General features: G+C 44.0%; 1 protein-coding gene across 1 annotated transcript; it reads right to left on the bottom strand.

Annotated features, from left to right (window-relative positions):
* Window positions 1–1,018: 1,018 nt before the first annotated feature.
* Window positions 1,019–20,520, bottom strand: CD4 (CD4 molecule). Its single transcript, XM_075258285.1, has 10 exons — window positions 20,456–20,520; window positions 19,307–19,452; window positions 11,237–11,398; window positions 9,451–9,585; window positions 8,539–8,778; window positions 7,991–8,335; window positions 5,254–5,496; window positions 2,123–2,244; window positions 1,181–1,248; window positions 1,019–1,107 (listed from the first exon to the last, which is right to left on the bottom strand). The coding sequence occupies exons 1-10, from the start codon at window positions 20,518–20,520 to the stop codon at window positions 1,074–1,076; spliced, it is 1,560 nt and encodes a 519-aa protein (XP_075114386.1). The 3' UTR covers window positions 1,019–1,073.
* Between the last annotated feature and the right edge of the window lie 843 nt (window positions 20,521–21,363).

Here is a 21,363-nt window from a genome sequence, read left to right on the forward strand (position 1 = left end):
ACACTTGATGAATATTACAATCATAAAAGAGACGGGAAAGATATTCTGCAGAGTTACACATTGCAGGAAGCTTCGTACATTGCACAACATGTAACAGTCTGCAAATAAGGGTACATTCACACACAGCTGATTTATTGCAAACATTTCTGCCACTGTCCCATTTATAATGTCATCAAAATAATCCCATTGTGATGAAAGGAAATTACTTTTATTCACTGAAATATCAGCAACAAGTCAGTGACCTTTGCCCTTTGCCTTCCATTAGTTCCTCTCGGTACTTGCAGACAGTTTTTGGCAGGGAGGTTGTTCCCGCCGCCATCTTGGAGAACTAAGCTCAGATCTGTGGATGTTACTTACTCCAATCCGTCTGTCTCTTCAGGTCCTCCCAGACAGACTGGATGATGGTGTGATCAGGGCTCTATCTGCGGGGGCCGGATCATCACTTCCAGGACTCCTCCTCCAAAGGGTAAAGGTCACACCAAATATTGATGGGATTTACAGAAGAAAAGAAAGGAGAACGATTCTGAGCAGAAGTGACGTCTCCTGTGAGTTACCAGATTATTTAGCTTTTTATTCATCTTTTACAATGTGCTCCAATCTGTTTTATTGGCAAGTAAGGTCATTCTGAATGGACTGTATGGAGATAAGGGGTGCACCATCTGTCTAAACCGCCCAGGGCACCAAAATACCTTGTCCGGGCCCAGATATAGCCTACAACATGGTGATACAATGTAGCTGTAATACAATATAACAGTCTCCAAGGCACTGCAATGTAACAGTCTGCAGAGCAGTAATATAGAGCGATGCTCTGCAGCACTAACATTCAGCCGTTTCAGGCTACATTATTCCATGGCTGAATTTTGGCTGTCGTTGCAGCAAGCGTTGTCCTATCACTTCACAGTCACATCGCTCGCGCCTCGGAGTCCCCCATTAATCGGATGGGTATAATCATACAACAACATTCTGCAACTATAAGCGATCCTCTGCAGGCCTCTAATCAAGGAAAGGCGAAATGCTCTGCAAGTGAATGCCAGGCGAGATCTGTACAATGCTCTGCAGGACCTCAGACATAATCAGAAGTTCTCTCTGAGGCGCTGCGGTGAAAATCTGCAAGAGACGAGACTGGAATCAGAATCTGAGCGACGGGAATGTCCTATAGACAGTCCGGAACGTCACTTACCCTTTACACTCACATCTTCTCTGCTGGTGTAAGTTCTCTAATAGCCATGCCCTGTATCGTGCTCGCCGCTGGAAGACAAGCCACAAAAGTCAGTCCGAAAGCTAAACATATCACACCTCGTCCTATAATCTTATAGTAAAGGGAATGCTGTGAGTAATCTCCTCTTCTATTGGACGTATGCACAGGGATTAGTAAGAGAGGACACCCCTAATAATTTAGAGATTTATTCCACCTAATTTTAGAAAAATCTGATTAATAATACTGGATGAGACATGGAATGTACTAAACACTCCCAGAAATAGGGGAGACCTCCTAGACTACTGAAGAAGTAGGCTAATCCACTGTGAACTATATGGTATATAAGATGAAAATATACTTTGTTACCGTCCATGATCTCTTCCTAAGAATATTTCTCAACCATACACAGGATTGTCAGACCATGATGTGACTGCGGCTCTTCTCGTTCCCTCCCGCTAGCACTGGGACCTACCGGATAGGGTGGAGCATGTGGGTCAATATGGGCGGTCCTATGAGGTGTTGTGAGCACTACTGGGAAAATCGGGGCAAAGCTTAAATGTCCTCCAAATAGGAATCAAAATGTTGTGAGGAATAAGAAGGGAATTGCAAAAACGCATGATAGTATCACAACTTTCGTTCTTTATGCCATATTAATCAGATTTTTTGGAGAAAAAAAAAATCAAAAGACAAAATGTCCACTACAATAATAAGACTTCCTAGATAGAAAGCTTAGGGATACAATAAAATTATCGTGACCGCCAAGGAGTTGTGTGGCCAGAAGGGGGCGCACATTCTTACAGATCACAGAAGTCAGGGATTCATTCGACTCTATGGTCATCACAGATTATGTGCAGGGGCCACAGGGTAAAGATCATGCCCCTTAAATACAAGCCAACAAAACAGCTGTATTCTAGTATTACTTACCAACCTACGGCTCCGAGCGATCAGAAGTGTTATGATGAGCACAATCAATATCACTATGAAGATTCCCACTCCAATCATTACCCAAAATAAGGAATTAGAAAGGTCCATGAAAGACTTCACCTCTAGAGAAAACGGAGAAATACAATTATATATCCCCAGAAGTTACTGCTCTATATTGTATTATAATATAAAGGTAATGCCTCTGTTTAGAGCAAGGTGGCGCTATTTCCCACAATGGTTGTATGAAGGTGTTGTATGTTTAATTAGGTTCTGGAATAAGATGTTGTGATACATTGTAGAGTTAACTAAAGAAACACATCTATGTGCACAATAAACACTAGAAATAATAGTCACCCTCTATCAAAAATACATATGTGTTGTATCAATAAGTACACACAACTGCACAGAGAAACAGGGACAATTACAATATGATATCACTGAATATAAGTGAACATTTAAAGGGATCCTATTATTAAAACTAATTTTTTTCTCACTAACACGTAGAAATGGCCTTAAGAAAGGCTATTCTTCTCCTACCTTTTGCTGTCTTCTCCGCACCGCCGTTCCATAGAAATCCTGGTTTTGTTGGTATGCAAATAAGTTCTCTCGCAGCACTGGGGGCCGGCCCCAGCGCTTAAACAGCACTGGAGGCGTCCCCAATGCTACGCGAGAGAACTGTCCAGCGCCGCCTGAAATCAATGGGAGCGTATACGGCCAGCAAAATCTCACACGGCGTATACGTGCCACATCACGCGGCATGTTACTCTGTGTAAACTTACCCTTATACTGCTCCTATGTACAAGAATATAACTACTATACTACTACTCCTATGTACAAGAATATAACTACTATAATACTACTCCTATGTACAAGAATATAACTACTATAATACTGCTCCTATGTACAAGAATATAACTACTATAATACTACCTCCTATGTACAAGAATATAACTACTATAATACTGCTCCTATGTACAAGAATATAACTACTATAATACTACTCCTATGTACAAGAATATAACTACTATAATACTGCTCCTATGTACAAGAATATAACTACTATAATACTGCTCCTATGTACAAGAATATAACTACTATAATACTACTCCTATGTACAAGAATATAACTACTATAATACTGCTCCTATGTACAAGAATATAACTACTATAATACTGCTCCTATGTACAAGAATATAACTACTATAATACTACTCCTATGTACAAGAATATAACTACTATAATACTACTCCTATGTACAAGAATATAACTACTATAATACCACCTCCTATATACAAGAATATAACTACTATAATACTACTCCTATGCACAAGAATATAACTACTATAATACTACTCCTATGTACAAGAATATGTGGCTGTTTATGTGAAAAGGGCCCACATTGTCGATATGGAGTTCTTGGTATCATTGTAACGGTTATGGTGTAACATTGTCCGAAACAGCAAAAAAATTTTTATTGAAAGCACAATTGACATATTTTTAAATAAAATTTTTGCATAAAACAAAATTGTGATTTTTTTACCCAAATATGTTTTGAACTATTTTCTCTATAATTAGTATCGACGATCTGGGCCCTTTTCACGTAAACAGCCACATATAACTACTATAATACTACTCCTATGTACAAGAATATAACTACTATAATACTACTCCTATGTACAAGAATATAACTACTATAATACTACTCCGTACAAGAATATAACTACTGTAATACTGCTCCTATGTACAAGAATATAACTACTGTAATACTGCTCCTATGTACAAGAATATAACTACTATAATACTGCTCCTATGTACAAGAATATAACTACTATAATACTACCTCCTATGTACAAGAATATAACTACTATAATACTGCTCCTATGTACAAGAATATAACTACTATAATACTACCTCCTATATACAAGAATATAACTACTATAATACTGCTCCTATGTACAAGAATATAACTACTATAATACTACTCCTATGTACAAGAATATAACTACTATAATACTGCTCCTATGTACAAGAATATAACTACTATAATACTGCTCCTATGTACAAGAATATAACTACTATAATACTGCTCCTATGTACAAGAATATAACTACTATAATACTGCTCCTATGTACAAGAATATAACTACTATAATACTACTCCTATGTACAAGAATATAACTACTATAATACTACTCCTATGTACAAGAATATAACTACTATAATACTACTCCTATGTACAAGAATATAACTACTGTAATACTACTCCTATGTACAAGAATATAACTACTATAATACTGCTCCTATGTACAAGAATATAACTACTATAATACTGCTCCTATGTACAAGAATATAACTACTATAATACTGCTCCTATGTACAAGAATATAACTACTATAATACCACCTCCTATATACAAGAATATAACTACTATAATACTACTCCTATGTACAAGAATATAACTACTGTAATACTACTCCTATGTACAAGAATATAACTACTGTAATACTGCCCCCTATGTACAAGAATATAACTACTATAATACTACTCCTATGTACAAGAATATAACTACTATAATACTACTCCTATGTACAAGAATATAACTACTATAATACTACTCCTATGTACAAGAATATAACTACTGTAATACTACTCCTATGTACAAGAATATAACTACTGTAATACTGCCCCCTATGTACAAGAATATAACTACTATAATACTACTCCTATGTACAAGAATATAACTACTATAATACTACCTACTATGTACAAGAATATAACTACTGTAATACTGCCCCCTATGTACAAGAATATAACTACTATAATACTACTCCTATGTACAAGAATATAACTACTGTAATACTACTCCTATGTACAAGAATATAACTACTGTAATACTGCCCCCTATGTACAAGAATATAACTACTATAATACTACTCCTATGTACAAGAATATAACTACTGTAATACTGCCCCCTATGTACAGGAATATAACTACTATAATACTACTCCTATGTAGAAGAATATAACTACTATAATACTGCCCCCTATGTACAAGAATATAACTACTATAATACTGCGCACATGTATATAAATAATATACACTATATTTAAGGCTGTCACTCTTGCTCTCTCACCTAGTGTCACGTCGGCACTGACTATCCTCTCTTTCCCATTGGTGACGCTGCAGGTCCAGGTGACCTCTGTCTCATTTCCTGCTGTGACTTCTATGTGTAGAGAACGTTGTCCCTGTTGTCCACATATCTCATGACTTGTCTTCTGTTGATGCCAACAAAGATTCCTGTTGATGTCCAGGCAGTTTACACGACACTCTAGAGGGACTCTGGTATCCGGGCTGATGCCACTTTGTGAATCAGACACTAAAAAGGCAAATGTACCAGGAAGGAAAAGGTGAGACGTATATCCTATCTGTGGTGACAGAATAATAAGAATTAATAAATCCAAAATTTTGTGTTATTTTCTTATATTTTTATACCAGTTGAAGATCATTTGTTTCATACAGATCTCCAAATCCCCTGCATAGCTAAAGCTAAGTTATAAAATTCTGTCTGCCTGCAGTCGCCACTAGAGGGAGCTCTGCATAATGTTTACTCATCAGTAATTCTCTCCTGAGCTCCCTCTAGTGGTGAGCGCAGGCAGTGCTTTATCAGTCACGTCTATGTCTTTTTGGAGCTCTGTATCAGAAAAACGGAGCGCCAACCCTGATAAAGATATACTGAGAAATGAATCCAAAGAGAATATCGGACCTATCCAAGACACGATGATATAAAGTGGAGATTCACTTTAACTGTTAGACATTAGAAAACTTCATTTTTTTTCTCCTTCTTACTGAGGTTTCGATAATGAGAACATTTTTGTTAGCGCCGTCTTCTCTGAGATACCCAATTACTGCGACCTCAGGAATAAGAGATGCTTCTAGAAATAGAATTTCTGGGTGAAAGTGACGGTGGCAGCCTTGGTAACCTCCCCCCGCCGCCTCCGCCCCCATGTGAGGGATCACTTCTGTTGTTATTAATTATGACTTTCTAGTAACGGCTGTAACCATGGAAACAATAAGAACGTAACGATCGTTGAACGGAAGCTCCGCCGTACTTCATACATCTTCATTCTGTTAGGGTTATGGCTACATTCTGTCTTCTCGGCACTGCAGATGTGAGAATTTTCTATCGTTCCAGAAATTTCCATGGGTAGGCCGAGCTAGAGCGGCCGCAGGCTACTCCCTGCAATAGTGCTGATATAGGGGGTATAGGGGTGCATGGGGTGGTGGTCACATCAGTCATCTCCTTTAATCTACGATATACCAATGGGAGAGTCTGATATCTTTCTCTGAGATAATAAGTGATAACGCTGAGATAAGTGAGAGCTCTAAGATAATAAGTGAAGAGTCTGAGGTAATAAATTAGGGCCCTTAAAGGGATCCTATCATTCGCACGCAATTTTTTTCAAGGTACCACATCAGAATAGCCTTAAGAAAGGCTATTCTTCTCCTACAGCTCAAACAGCACTGGGGGCGTCCCCAATGCTGCGAGAGAACTCTCTCCAGCGCCGCCTTCATCTTCATCACCAACGTCGTCTTCACCGTTTTCTTCCTGCTTGGTCAAAATTAGTCGACTCTGCCAGCGGGGCTCGGGCAGAATCAACTTCACACGCGGGCGGCCATTTTTTTTTGTGGCCAGCCACTAACTCGAGCATGCGCAGTACGCTCTGTACCCCATAGAATTACAGGAGCGTACTGCGCATGCTCGAGTAAGTGACCGGCCACCAAAAAAATGGCCGCCCGCATGTGAAGTCAACTCTGCCGAGCTCCACTGGCTGGAAGAAGACGGTGAAGACGACGTTGGTGACGAAGATAGAGGCGGCGCGGGAGAGAGTTCTCTGGCAGCATTGGGGACGCCCCCAGTGCTGTTTTTGGCGCTCGGACCCGCCCCCAGTGCTGCGAGAGAGCTAATTTGGATCCCGAGAAAAAACGGGATTGCAGGCGAATGCCAGCGCAGAGAAGACAACGAAAGGTAGGAGACGAATAGCCTTTCTTAATGCTATTCCGACGTGGTACCTAGAAAAAATTGCGTGTAAGTGATAGGATCCCTTTAAACAAGTGAGGGTAATGACTTAAAGAGGACCTTTCACCACTTTTGGGCACAGGCAGTTCTATATACTGCCGGAAAGCTGACAGTGCGCTGAATTCAGTGCACTGTCGGCTTTCCCGATGTGTGCCCGGTGTAAAGAGCTTATGGTGCCGGTACCGTAGTGCTCTATGGTCAGAAGGGCGTTTCTGATAGTCAGTCAGAGACGTCCTTTTGCCTCGCGGCGCCTATCGCGCTGTGCTGTGTGAGCCGGGAGGAACGCCCCCTCCCTCCCTGATAATACTCGTCTATGGACGAGCTGTGTGAGCAGAGGGAGGGGGCGTTCCTCCCGGCTCCACAGCACAGCGCGATAGGCGCCGCGAGGCAAAAGGACGTCTCTGACTGACTATCAGAAACACCCTTCTGACCATAGAGCACTACGGTACCGGCACCGTAGGCTCTTTACACCGGGCACAGATCGGGAAAGCCGACAGTGTGCTGAATTCAGCGCACTGTCAGCTTTCCGGCAGTATATAACACTGTATGTGCCCAAAAGTGGTGAAAGGTCCTCTTTAAGTGAGGACTCTACAATAGTAAGTGAAAACTCTGAGATAATAAGTCAGAAGTATGAGATAATAAATGAGAGCCCTGAGATAACAAATGAGGATACTGAGATAAGTGTGGGCCCTGAGATAATAAGCGAGAGTTCTTGAATAATATGTCAGGGTGTATGATGTCAGCTGTGACCTAATAGGTCTTCTCTGAGACCAGTCATGTGGAGGTCTCTTACCTGTCAGACTGGCCACACACACCTCTCTTGTCAGATTCTTCTTTTGATCCCCCATTTTTAGAAGGATCTCCATCTGGTATTTGCCACTTTTAGGGTTTAGAAGCTGGACGCTCAGGTTGTTTACTTCCTCCGGCCCATTCTTCGAATTGCTGTTGGTAGGCCAACCTGGAGCGCCTTCCATGTCACTAAGTTGGTTGAGGATCTGGGATGAATATCTGATGGACCCTTCTACTACGTGGACCCCCGAGACCAAGGGTTTGCTTCGAATGTTAAAGTTGAAGACCCACGGGATGGTGACTGGGTTGTTTCCTGTCGTGTAGACTGTAGAAGGAATGTCGTGGAATCCTGAAAAAAAATCATCAGAAGATGATTTGAGAATGGTGGTGGGACATAGACCTGGAAAGTAATGGATCTTGTAATGTCCTAGGTGAATTTTACCACTGTCTGCCAAGGAAGCCTGTCAATAGCAACCATGTCTGATCTACGGTACAGCACCGGGACTACATTACCAATCTATATCAAGATATATAAGAGAGTATCTCTAATACCAAAAACTTGGATTTGTCTGGTGATATCAAGGCTGTTTCCACCACCCATCTTGATGCGGCAAATGTACGTTCCTCCGCTGTTCAGTTGCATATTGTTCTCCTCCAGTTTAAGATCCTCCAACTTCGTGATCCCATCCTTCTCCCATGAGACTTGGAGTCCAGGAATTGATGAAGGTGATGTTTTCAGTTCTAATACCAGATCTTCTGACACAAGAAGACTGGCAGAAGGGAATGTGAGGACTGTAGGAAGAAACAGGAAGCATAGAAGACGTCATAGGATACCAGCATGTACCAGGCCCATGTGAAATTTAGGGTGGGGACACAATTGTGGGCCATGTTGGATGGTAAAAACACCACTTCTGCAAAAGTAGAACCCATAGCATGACCTGACATATAAGCAGAGGCATACGGACACCAAGCCATGGAAGTGGAGGATGTAGGAAGGGAGGCATCACACCCAACACCAAAAAATAAATTGGGGCATGTTTGTAACATCGACTTGTGGATCCTTGGAGCTCTGTGGAGAACTTGGACCAGTTAGGTTTTCCATCACTGATGTAAATTTCACCAATAGTTGGTGTGACCTTTGCTCTTTGGAGGAGTCTTGAAAGTCCAGTCTACCTGGGATTACATGAAGAGACAGACGGATTGGACCAAGCCTATCTATGCTTAGTTTTCCAAGATGGCGGAAACAACTCCGAAGAACTGATGGAAGGGAAAGATCACACCAAATATTCATTACATTTCTATTTTCTTCATTCACTTCATTTTGTTAAGAGACAAAAACTATTAACCCTTCTAACCCCCCCCCCCCCCCACACACACACACAAACACCTGCCTAAAACTTTTTCACAACTCTGTAGATGTACAGTGTATGGATGACGTGGGTTGTATTCTTTTTCATGACATACCTTGAAAGACAAAGAGCTGAACCGTTCTGCTGGACTTTCCATACTGACAAGTAAAATTACCAGAATCTTCGAGCTTAATGTCCATAATGGTGAGATCGTTGGTGGTGTGGGACGGAACGTTGTAACGATGCTTATCTGTGAACAAGACAAGATAACTAGGCCATACAGAGTGAACCATGTCCATTGGCATCTGCCCGGATCCAGCAGTCTCTAAGGCAGGGGTGCGCACACTTGTACAGGGGTTGAACTACTTATAAAATCACCAAGTCAAAATGATCTACTGTGTGGGCGGGGCCCACAAGTCTAACAAGACTGGGCGGGGCTTCACAAGTCAAGGGGCGGCACCTGCCCTGATGCAGATGTTCTGATTGGCTCAGAGCTCACATGGCACTGCCCGGGCACCCAGCACAGAGCCAACACCACTGCCAGTAATGCCAGAATCCCAGCCTGGAAGGCTCCTGCTCGCGGCCGCCTGGAGAGCGGGGAGCACGTCATCCCCCGGAGCTGCTGCTGCTTCTGCCCCATGTTTCTCGGCGGCGGAGCGGAGGGAAGAGACACACAGGACAGAAGCAGCAGCAGCTCCGGGGGATGACATGCTTCCCGCTCTCCAGTCTGACACAGAAACTAGGCGGGGCTGCAGCCCAGGCCCCGCCCACACAGCAGACCGCACCCGGAATATGTCTGCGCTCTCGGCCTCGCGATCGACCCATACTTCCTTCTTTCAGTAGATCACGATCGACGTATTGGGCACCCCTGCTCTAAGGGATTTCTGGTAACCAACATGGCTGGCAATCAAAATGTTGCGGTTGATCTTGCTTACCTTGAAATTTATTTATTTTTCTGAATCCCACATAAAAAAATCAGGCAGTGTTGTATTTTGTCACACTGTCCAATAGAGCGGTCACAGTCAGCTGACATTTCTTGTTTTTAGCTTTGCTGTATAGCTTGAGACTGTATGAGCAGAGTCATCTCATCATGATATGGGCAGCGTAGTAACATGACAGATACCGCTAACACATCTTATAGAATATATTATTGTTATATTTTTGTGATTTGTACCGCTCAGCCACAATTCTCCTTACTTTTGTGTATATATTTTTGGTTTTGAGATGTTATCAGATTAATTTTTCTATTTTATGAATTATTTTGTATTGGTTATTGTTTGTTTTTGGCATTTCTGAGAGCTATACCTGTACCTCTACCTGTCGTACTCTGGGGTCCCCAAATTATAATAATTTTATATAAGTTTCACGGGTGACAAAGCCCCTAAGTTTCAGATTCAGGTCGAACCCAAAATTTTTGGAAAATTTGGGTCGGATTTGATCTGAACTGGTTCACTCATCTCTAGTAGCCATCTACCAAGATGGGAAACCAAGGCACTAACCATACCCAATGTAGCGGTGACCTGGGTGGAGGAGGCAGCCGTGGTGGAAATGTGGTGTCTATCACCATGGGCTGTTTGATTGTGTGAGTTCCTCCTTCCACCAGTGGGATCTTTGGTGGGTGTCCTGCAATGGGTTGGTGTGACTGGGTGACTGCTTCAAGACGACCAATTGGCCTAGTGTTGTGTTGGCTCCGGAAGATTGTGGTGTTGGTAGAAGCCTGGTGGGCGCCATACCAGTGCTAGCAGCCAACAGTGTCATTGCATATCACAATGTGGCCACATTATCAGTAGATTGGATCCCGTGTAGATGTAGCATGAATGGCCACCACCCAGCCAGACCCCCCCCCTTAGACATGAGCATGTATTCGTTTCTCCATATTGCAGATACTGTAGTATCCTTACCTGTTACCAGAGCGCCGAAAAGTTTCATCTTGTTCGTGTATTTAATAATAGACTTTCCATTCTGAAGCCATTCGATTCCCCATTGGGTTTCCAGTCCACAAGGGAGAGTCGCCTTCTTTCCAACCTCAGTCAGGACTTTATCACTGGATTGCAGAGAGAGACCTGGAATAAGATATCAATCAGTGAATGTATTAGCAGGTGCCGGGGGCCCACTAGGCAGGAGGGGCCCAGCAGGTGTCGGGGGCCCACTAGGCAGGAGGGGCCCAACAGGTGTCGGGGGCTCACTAGGCAGGAGGGCCCCAGCAGGTGTCCGGTCCCACTAGGCAGGAGGGGCCCAGCAGGTGTTGGGGGCCCACTAGGCAGGAGGGGCCCAGCAGGTGTCCGGTCCCACTAGGCAGGAGGGGCCCAGCAGGTGTTGGGGGCCCACTAGGCAGGAGGGGCCCAGCAGGTGTCCGGTCCCACTAGGCAGGAGGGGCCCGGCAGGTGTTGGGGGCCCACTAGGCAGGAGGGGCCCAGCAGGTGTCCGGTCCCACTAGGCAGGAGGGGCCCAGCAGGTGTCCGGTCCCACTAGGCAGGAGGGGCCCAGCAGGTGTCGAGGGCCCACTAGGCAGGAGGGGCCCAGCAGGTGTCCGGTCCCACTAGGCAGGAGGGGCCCAGCAGGTGTCGGGGGCCCACTAGGCAGGAGGGGCCCAGCAGGTGTCAGTGGCCCACTAGGCAGGAGGGGCCCGGCAGGTGTCCAGGGCCCACTAGGCAGGAGGGGCCCAGCAGGTGTCAGTGGCCCACTAGGCAGGAGGGGCCCGGCAGGTGTCGGGGGCCCACTAGGCAGGAGTGGCCCATGGAGATCTAAGTCAAGTATAGTCAATGCCAGGACATTCATGATGACCTATAACCATGTCTATCCGCCATGGCGACTTCTTACTCACATGTTTGGATGTACAGGAAGGATAAGAAGATTCCACTTAATTTCTCCTTCATGGCAAAAAAAAGCGGAAATCTGGATTCTCGATGGCTTTGTAAATTCTTTATCTATCTGTAACGTGTCCCCATGCACTGTAGAGACAAGAATATGACATAATAATTGCACCGTGCACTAGACTACTGCGGGCCTTGTGTAAAACATACACCTACGGGAAGGGGGGTAGCCCCAAATATTTTGTAAAGGAGAATAACACTGACATAACACTTCTCAGAACACTGTGCCGTATTGTATACCTATGGTGTCAGACAGTGATACTTGTATAATACTGCCATATAGTGAACATATAACATTGTAGTGATGTCTACGTAATAGTGCAGTGACGACATAATACTGCATTGTGTTGCCTATATAATAGTGCCACACATATAATGCAGCCATGTAGTGCCTACAATATAAAACCATACAGTCAACACCTTACTCCTGCAAGGTGATTCGTACGTTATACTGCTACACAGTAGCCAAATCCTATCGCTATTATAGTGCCATACTGTGAGCACTTGATGCATGTGATACCTTATATAATAGCGCCACATGGTAAACCTATAGAATACTGCCATGAGATGCCATAATATGTGATTTTAACAGACAGAGCAGGAGATAAAGGGTCTGATGTGGTTTGTGGTCTCCATCTGCCCCCACCTTCCGCAGTCCCAGTATGCAAGGGGTGACGGCAATCGCGAATTTCCTGCAGATGTTGGGAGACCACAAGTACAAGGGAACGAGCGGCGTATGTGTACACAAAATAAGCAGAAAGTGAGAACATTGGGGTGAGTTATTATGTATCTGTAGTATATTCACCCTCCATGTCCTATACCATACATACCAACTTTGGAGATGGTAAAATAGGCCCCGGGCCCACCCTGGACATACCAGACACGACTGCCAACTATGGGCCGAGTGTTATTAGACCCAGGTCAGTACTGCTCAAATATGCCAAGACTCGGTCAAAATGATGGATTTCTAGAATTGTATTGCAAAATATTAAAAATTTTGGATATACACCAAGACTGGGAAGGAGTTAATAATTTTTAATATTTATATAAAAGTAAAAAAAATTAAAAATTTGCATAATAAAATTAAAAAATATATATATATAAAAAAAATAATTTAAATTTGGAAATTGTAGCAACGAATGACAATGTATTCCATGCCACGGCGGAGAACCTTCCCTCAATCCATAGCGGTTTCTAGGGCACGTAGTCCAAGGGGAGAGGAGAGTAAGATGGAGTACCACCATGATGGAAGAACTTGCTATGAGCTATGTGGAACGTGTCAAAGAGAATTTATTTTTACCTCTAGGGGTCTAGGATAGAGGAAAACCAATGACATTCGGAAGCGATGGGTAAATCAGAGCGTAGCTTTGGCAAACCTCAGAGCCGCTAGGAGCCCACCACATCCCCCAGTAAACATGTTCTCATCCACCCACACATACATCAGAAATACCAGCCTAGTGCTCTGAGTATATACATACTGCACAGAGGTCTACACATGGCCCCCCCCTTCCAATTTCACGCCTCGCCCTATTTATTCTATGTTATATACACACATGCAACATGGAGGTTAGATACACATCACACGTATGAGAAAGGTGATGATGGTTTCACTTAAAGACATGATAGAATGAGCTTTAGCACTCAATGTCAGATGTCTGCTGAAAAGGCAAGTACAATTGTGACATGTATAAAGGTATGACAATGCTAAATATATTTGGTTATATTTTTATATTCTCCACATCCTTACTAATATTATAAATGTGAAAGTTTGTGCGTTTGGATGTTTGTTCTGCAATCACGCCGAAACAGCCGAACAGATTACAGTGAAATTTGACACATACCTAGAATGGCCACCAGGAAGGAAACATGGGCGCCTTACCATCCCCGTAGGTTGCCGGGTTTGCCAACCGCGAGCACCGAAATCACAGTCGGCAGAGTCTGAAGGACCTGACATGACGTCATTGGTGAGTCTCCCGGGGCCCCGGGGGTGGGAAGGAAAAGCAAGGGAGAAGTGGAGCAAACTTCAACAAACCACCGTCTACTTGTGGTGCGCCGTGCATGGCCGTTTGCAGACCCTATGTACACCGGGACATGAGGCACATGGGAGGCCCGGGGTTTCGGCTGGGGTGAGGGGGCCGGGGTCGCAGCTGGCGGGGGGGAAGGGGAGGCCGGGGGCATGGTGGGGGGGGGAAGGAAGGGGAGGCAGGGATGGCAGGTGAGGTGGGGGAAGGCGGGGTCGCGGTGGGGGGGGAGGGGAGGCCAGAGTGGGGTAGGGGGGCCGCGGTCGCAGGGGTGGGAGGGGAGGTCTGGGTTGCAGGTGGGGGGAAAGGGGCGGCCGGGGTTGCGGCTGGCGGGGGGAAGGGGAGGCCGGGGTCATGGTTGGGGGGGAAGGGGAGGGAGGGATGGCAGGTGGGGTGGGGGAAGCCGAGGCCGGGGTCGCGGGTGGGGGGAAAGGGGAGGCCGGGGTCGTGGTGGCCGGGGGCCGCGCTGCAGGTGTGTCACGCAGGTGGGGAAGGGGCCGCGGACGAAGTCGCGGGTATTGCTAGAGTACAGTTATGGCACCTTGCAGAGCTGGAGAAGACGCAGAGACCGTAGATAAAGGCTCCTCTGCCATTAAGCGCGAGGTCGCTGCCGCAATGTGACCCATCAGTCCCCTCTTCCATGATAGTTACGGCCTCAGACATACAGCACCGAGGTGTTTGTCACTAGACTGGAATAACTGGAAGAAGTTCTCTGACTGTCTAATGTATATTGTGCTTCAATTTGTTCATATTTGTAAAACCTTTGAATAGTAAATTTGTTCCTATTCACTGACAGCAAGCAGAGATCAAACAATGAAACTCAAAATTTATTAGGAATTCGTAAACCTCAATGTACAAGGATGAGCCGTCACTGATCTGACACTAGAAGAGATTTATTATTCTGCAGATCTAAGAGAATCTGGAAATATTATATGATGTATGATAATACAGCAAGAAACCTAAAGAGATAAAAATCAGATACACTGGAATGGAATAAGTAACTCTATTCTGTATATTGTGTCTGTGGGTGGATGTGAAGATGGGATGTGGTGGGAACCCGGCGTCTAAGACTTACACAGCTAATTCTGAAGTATTGCTCATATATACATATAGGAAGGACTATCACACAGGGGCGTAACTACCGCGGAGGCAGCGGAGGCAGCTGCCACAGGGCCCGGGACATTAGGGGGCCCGGCGACAGCCACTAAGGCTGCGTTTTTTCTGTTTTTCTTAATAGGCCATTATCGGCTGGAGTTACTCCAGCCGGTAACGGGCCCTATCTACTTACCAATCCTGGCTGGGCCGAGAGTGGTAAGTGACACCGCGGGCCCCACAAACACTAATTTTATACTCGGAGGTCTTTTCAGACCCCCGAGTATAATGATAGGAGGCCTGGGAGAGGTAAGAAACATAAAAAACACTGTTACTTACCTCTCCACGCTCCGGGCAGGCTTCGGCTGAAAAGACCCCAGAGTATAATAATTGTTTATGGGTGTCCACAGTGGGACATAATACTGTGTGCAGTGGCCACTATGGGACATTATACTGTGTGCAGGGGCCACTATGGGACATAATACTGTGTGCAGGGGCCACTATGGGACATTATACTGTGTGCAGGGGCCACTATGGGGCATAATACTGTGTGCAGGGGCCACTATGGGGCATAATACTGTGTGCAGGGGCCACTATGGGGGATAATACTGTGTGCAGGGGCCACTATGGGGGATAATACTGTGTGCAGGGGCCACTATGGGGGATAATACTGTGTGCAGGGGCCACTATGGGGGATAATACTGTGTGCAGGGGCCACTATGGGGGATAATACTGTGTGCAGGGGCCACTATGGGGGATAATACTGTGTGCAGGGGCCACTATGGGGTATAATACTGTGTGCAGGGGCCACTATGGGGTATAATACTGTGTGCAGGGGCCACTATGGGACATTATACTGTGTGCAGGGGCCACTATGGGGGATAATACTGTGTGCAGGGGCCACTATGGGACATTATACTGTGTGCAGGGGCCACTATGGGGGATAATACTGTGTGCAGGGGCCACTATGGGGGATAATATTGTGTGCAGGGGCCACTATGGGACATTATACTGTGTGCAGGGGCCACTATGGGACATAATACTGTGTGCAGGGGCCACTATGTGGCATAATACTGTGTGCAGGGGCCACTATGGGACATAATACTGTGTGCAGGGGCCACTATGGGACATAATACTGTGTGCAGGGACCACTATGGGACATAATACTGTTTGCATGGGCCACTATGGGACATAATACTGTGTGCAGGGGCCACTATGGGACATAATACTGTGTGCATGGGCCACTATGGGGGATAATACTGTGTGCAGGGGCCACTAAGGGACATAATACTGTGTGCAGGGGCCACTATGTGGCATAATACTGTGTGCAGGGGCCACTATGGGGGATAATACTGTGTGCAGGGGCCACTATGGGGGATAATACTGTGTGCAGGGGCCACTATGGGGCATAATACTGTGTGCAGGGGCCACTATGGGGCATAATACTGTGTGCAGGGGCCACTATGGGGGATAATACTGTGTGCAGGGGCCACTATGGGGGATAATGCTGTGTGCAGGGGACACTATGGGGCATAATGCTGTGTGCAGGGGCCACTATGGGACATAATACTGTGTGCAAGGGTCACTATGGGACATAATACTGTGTGCAGGGGACACTATGGGACATAATACTGTGTGCAAGGGTCACTATGGGACATAATGCTGTGTGCAGGGGCCACTATGGGACATAATACTGTGTGCAAGGGTCACTATGGGACATAATACTGTGTGCAGGGGACACTATGGGGGATAATACTGTGTGCAGGAGCCACTATGGGGCATAATACTGTGTGGAGGGGACACTATGGGGCATAATGCTGTGTGCAGGGGCCACTATGGGACATAATACTGTGTGCAAGGGCCACTATGGGACATAATACTGTGTGCAGGAGCCACTATGGGACATAATACTGTGTGCAGGAGCCACTATGGGGCATAATAGAGCGTGCAGGAATGCGTAGGAGGGGGTCAGTCGGGGGGACCCCATGTCAAAAGTTCGCCATGGGGCCCCGCCATTCCTAGTTACGCCACCGCTATCACATATACTGTATGTTACGTCTTATAGAAAAGTGAAATAAATTACTCCCCCCAGTGGTAAGATGAGGCCAACCTGAGCTGTGGCCCCCACTATTTCCATTGGTCTCCATAGTAGATGTAGAAGCTGCTTCAAAAGTAGTCGCCCCTTGGGGTCAAAACAGTAAACATGTATTAAATATAGAACTAAAGACAATTGTGCGACGTCTTCGGTGTATTCAACCTCATCTAATTCTGATCTAAAGACCCTGAGAATAAATGTCATCTATACCGACTGGGCGCAACTCACCGAAAGGTCAGAACATCACAGAACCCTAAAAATACAAAAACACGACAGATGAGACCAAAGTGGAAGAAATCTAAGGTCACCGACAACCGCGTTATGGTTCTGTGCTTTCATCAATAAAACGGAAATCTGTGTTATTTAAAAACTGACATGTTCCAGTCTGAAAGTAAGTGCCCCCCCCCCCCGTCGTGAGACGAAATAAAAAATAAATGCATCAAAATAGAAAAATTAATCTTCTTCGGAGTCTCTGAATACGAGCACATGAGCCATAGCACAGTGCTGACACTATGCCGCCATACACCTCCAATGTCAGATTTTATTAATATAAACTTTTTTATACTTTTTGGAAACTGTAAAATGCTCTAAAATATTATTATACAGAAAATAAAGAATATAATCCTAGTGTAGTAAATCCGTGTAGCTGTGCATGCTCAGTGTAATGTAATCATAATAACAGGGTAAATTCACATGCAGCAGAATCGTTGCAAAAATTTTTGCATTCTCTACAATTCAAGAGATATGGCAGGAATCCAAGCACCCGCCAGCAAAGTGGAAAAAATGTTGCCCAAAAAAATAGTCCGTTTCATATTTCACAATTGTTGAACGCAGATCTTGGGCCACATGAAGTGGAAGGTTATATGGACACTTTGTCCTACGAAATATATATATAAATATATATATATATATATATATATATATAAAAAACTTGACAGCCTTCAGTAGTTGATACCTTTTTTTAGTGTATTTAATAATGTGCACCAAATGTTCCACTGAAAATCTGTATGTTGGAGAGACCGGACAGCAGCTTAGAATGCGGATGAATTCACATCACCATACAATTAGAGAATGAAGAATGGACCTTCCCGTATCAAAACATTTCTGCAATGAGGATCATAATATCACCGATCATATGAAAATTTTGGTTTTAAGAGGGAATTTTAAATCAAAGAAAGATCGACGGATTTATGAGTAGAAACTTATGACCCTGCTTCAAACACTGGAGAAAGGGGTTAAATCTGTCACATGGGTTTATGGCATCTTACAGGAATCACTGACCTGAGACCCTGAGAACTGATAAGAACCTGGAATTGTTTACATTGTTTCTACCCATTACTAATAACCCTCTGCCCCCCCCCCTTCCTCTTGGAATTCTATTCCTATGTGTCCTTTTGTACATAAATCTGCTCCTTCAGAAATGGTTTTTACTTGAGAAAGGAGCCGAGACATTCTGAAACGTTGTAATCTGTCATCATTATTAGTTAGCCATTAAAAAGGGATCAACTACTGAAGACTATCAAGTTTTTTTTTTTTTTTTTTATATTTCCTACCCACCGGCTTACACGATACAAGAACAAACATTTTCCTTACACTTTGTCCTAGTCTTGTGTCTGTATACCATGGCAGGGTGGAGTAGCGTGTTGGCAACCCTACCCGCGTCCAGCACCTGGGCCACTAATCTGACTTACATGTCATGTACAGGACCATATCTCCAGTCACTACTGCACCTCCATGTGTCGTCATTACCAGATAGGAACATGCAAACATCTGTGATATGTTACATGGACTGTTGTATTATGGAGGAAGCCCAGATAGGATTGTCAGCTCCTTCATCTTTGGGGTCTATTATGATGCCAAGGCCTGCGCCATTGAAAGATCTTGTGGTACTTTTGTTTGAAGGATTGACTGTGTATGCGCCGCTATAGCGGATCAGCACTGCAGTAGACGCCTCGAAAACCAGCTCTATGACATCTACATTTACATTGTCTAGATCACAATCTCTCGTCTCGTCCAGGTCGTCAGTCTGGAGTTTTCTTCAATTATAATAAGAAATCAAAATGTGGATGAAAAATGTCAATTATGGCTAGGAATATATCTATATACTAGCGTATATGAATGTATGTGTGTAGTGTTATATCATTATGTATTAGTGTAGTGGTAATAGTGGTGGTGTGGCTAGTAATAGTCGTGTAGCAGTAGTAATAGTGATCACCTAGTGGTATAATAATAGTAGTGTAGTAGTAATAGTAGTGTCCTAGCAGTATAGTAGAAGTACCGTATATACTCGAGTATAAGCTGAATTATTCAGCACAGTTTTTGTGCTGAAAAAGTCCCCCTCGGCTTATACATGAGTCAAGCAAAAAAAAATAAAATTATTTTTTTTGGGGGGGGAGCCACAATACTAATGTATAAAATCTCCCATAAAATAGTGAAAAAAAAAAATCTTTAAAAAAAATTATAATAAAAAATAAAGTAAATAAAAGTTGTAAATCCCTCCTTTCCCTAGAATAGATATCAAAGTATAAAATGACTGTGACACACAAACACATTAGGTATCCTGTGTCTGACAGTGCCCGGTCTACTGAATATAGGGGATCTGCATATATATCCCCTATACTCAGCCAGACTGAATTCCAAGTGGGGGAAGAAAAACCCAGTCCTCAAACTCAGGGAAGGGGCAGACAGACAACCAAAACACCCCCTCCCCTTTCCCAGCACCTACTGCACCCAAAAACTCCGACCATTTTAATTTTTGAAATTTTCCAGTAGCTGCTGCATCCCAACCCCCCCCCCCCCCCCCCCCCCTCGGCTTATACTCGAGTCAATAAATTTTCCCAGTTTTTTGTGGTAAAATTAGGGGCCTTGGCTTATATTCGGGTCGGCTTATACTCAAGTATATATGGTAACAGTGTAGCGGTGTAGTAGTAGCAGTGGTAGTAATAATAGTATTTTATTTTGTTTTCTAATTTTCTATTATCTCTTATTTTTCTGATATTTTTTTTATCATACATAAGAAACATAAAGTCATATCTTCACCTGCTCATATAGACGGGACTAACAATGTCTAATCCATTGTTCCGTGTGCTATGACTTCTATACATGACGTCTCTGTATGTTGGGGGTGGGAGTTGCTCGCACTTGTTTCTAGACGCTTCTCTTTAGAGCGGGATTTGTCTATATGATCTATAGATCGCTTTACCACCCACAGGTATTGCCCCCTAAAATAAGCACCTGGCACCATAATGTGAGCAGGGAGTACATAGGAACAATGGCGCATGTTGTCTACTGTTACATAGACTAATGTATATAGAGCCTGGTACATAGCCTGGGGGTCTTAGGAGCGTGTGGTTATGGGGTCCAGGGGACCAGGTAGTAGAGAGGAGTATGTCATATGGCACCATAGACCACCATAACAATCACAAGTTTTAAGTTTCCATAGGACAACAGGTAAGCCCACAGTATAAGACCTGACTCTTCTGTCCAATTCTATATATTCTGTGTCCGACAACTTTCCCAAACCCCTATCTAGTTATTTAGCAATATCTTAGCATGGAATTATATGTGAATAGACTGGCCAGACTTCTTTTACAGTTCACTTCCATTTTTAACATGATTGTATTCTTAAAATGTTCAAAAAAAATTCCAAATGTTTTTTAATCAATTGCAAGTGACTCTTCGTGGTGGATCCAATTGACCTTGTTGTGGAAAGACCCCAGGATCGAGCCATGGACTTTCCTATGACCTGGATTGACCCTGCAGTGAAATCAGCAATATATATCTATATACAAATGTGTGCTTGTCTATCTATCTATCTATCTATCTATCTATCTATCTATCTATCTATCTATCTATCTATATGTAACATGTGTAGTTATAATAATAATGTATATGTGTGTGTATATATACATTCGTATAGAACGTACTAAAGAGCGAAATAAAATAAA

The sequence above is a fragment of the Leptodactylus fuscus genome, chromosome 10, assembly GCF_031893055.1.
Source record: "Leptodactylus fuscus isolate aLepFus1 chromosome 10, aLepFus1.hap2, whole genome shotgun sequence".
In the NCBI taxonomy this organism is placed as follows: Eukaryota; Metazoa; Chordata; class Amphibia; order Anura; family Leptodactylidae; genus Leptodactylus; species Leptodactylus fuscus.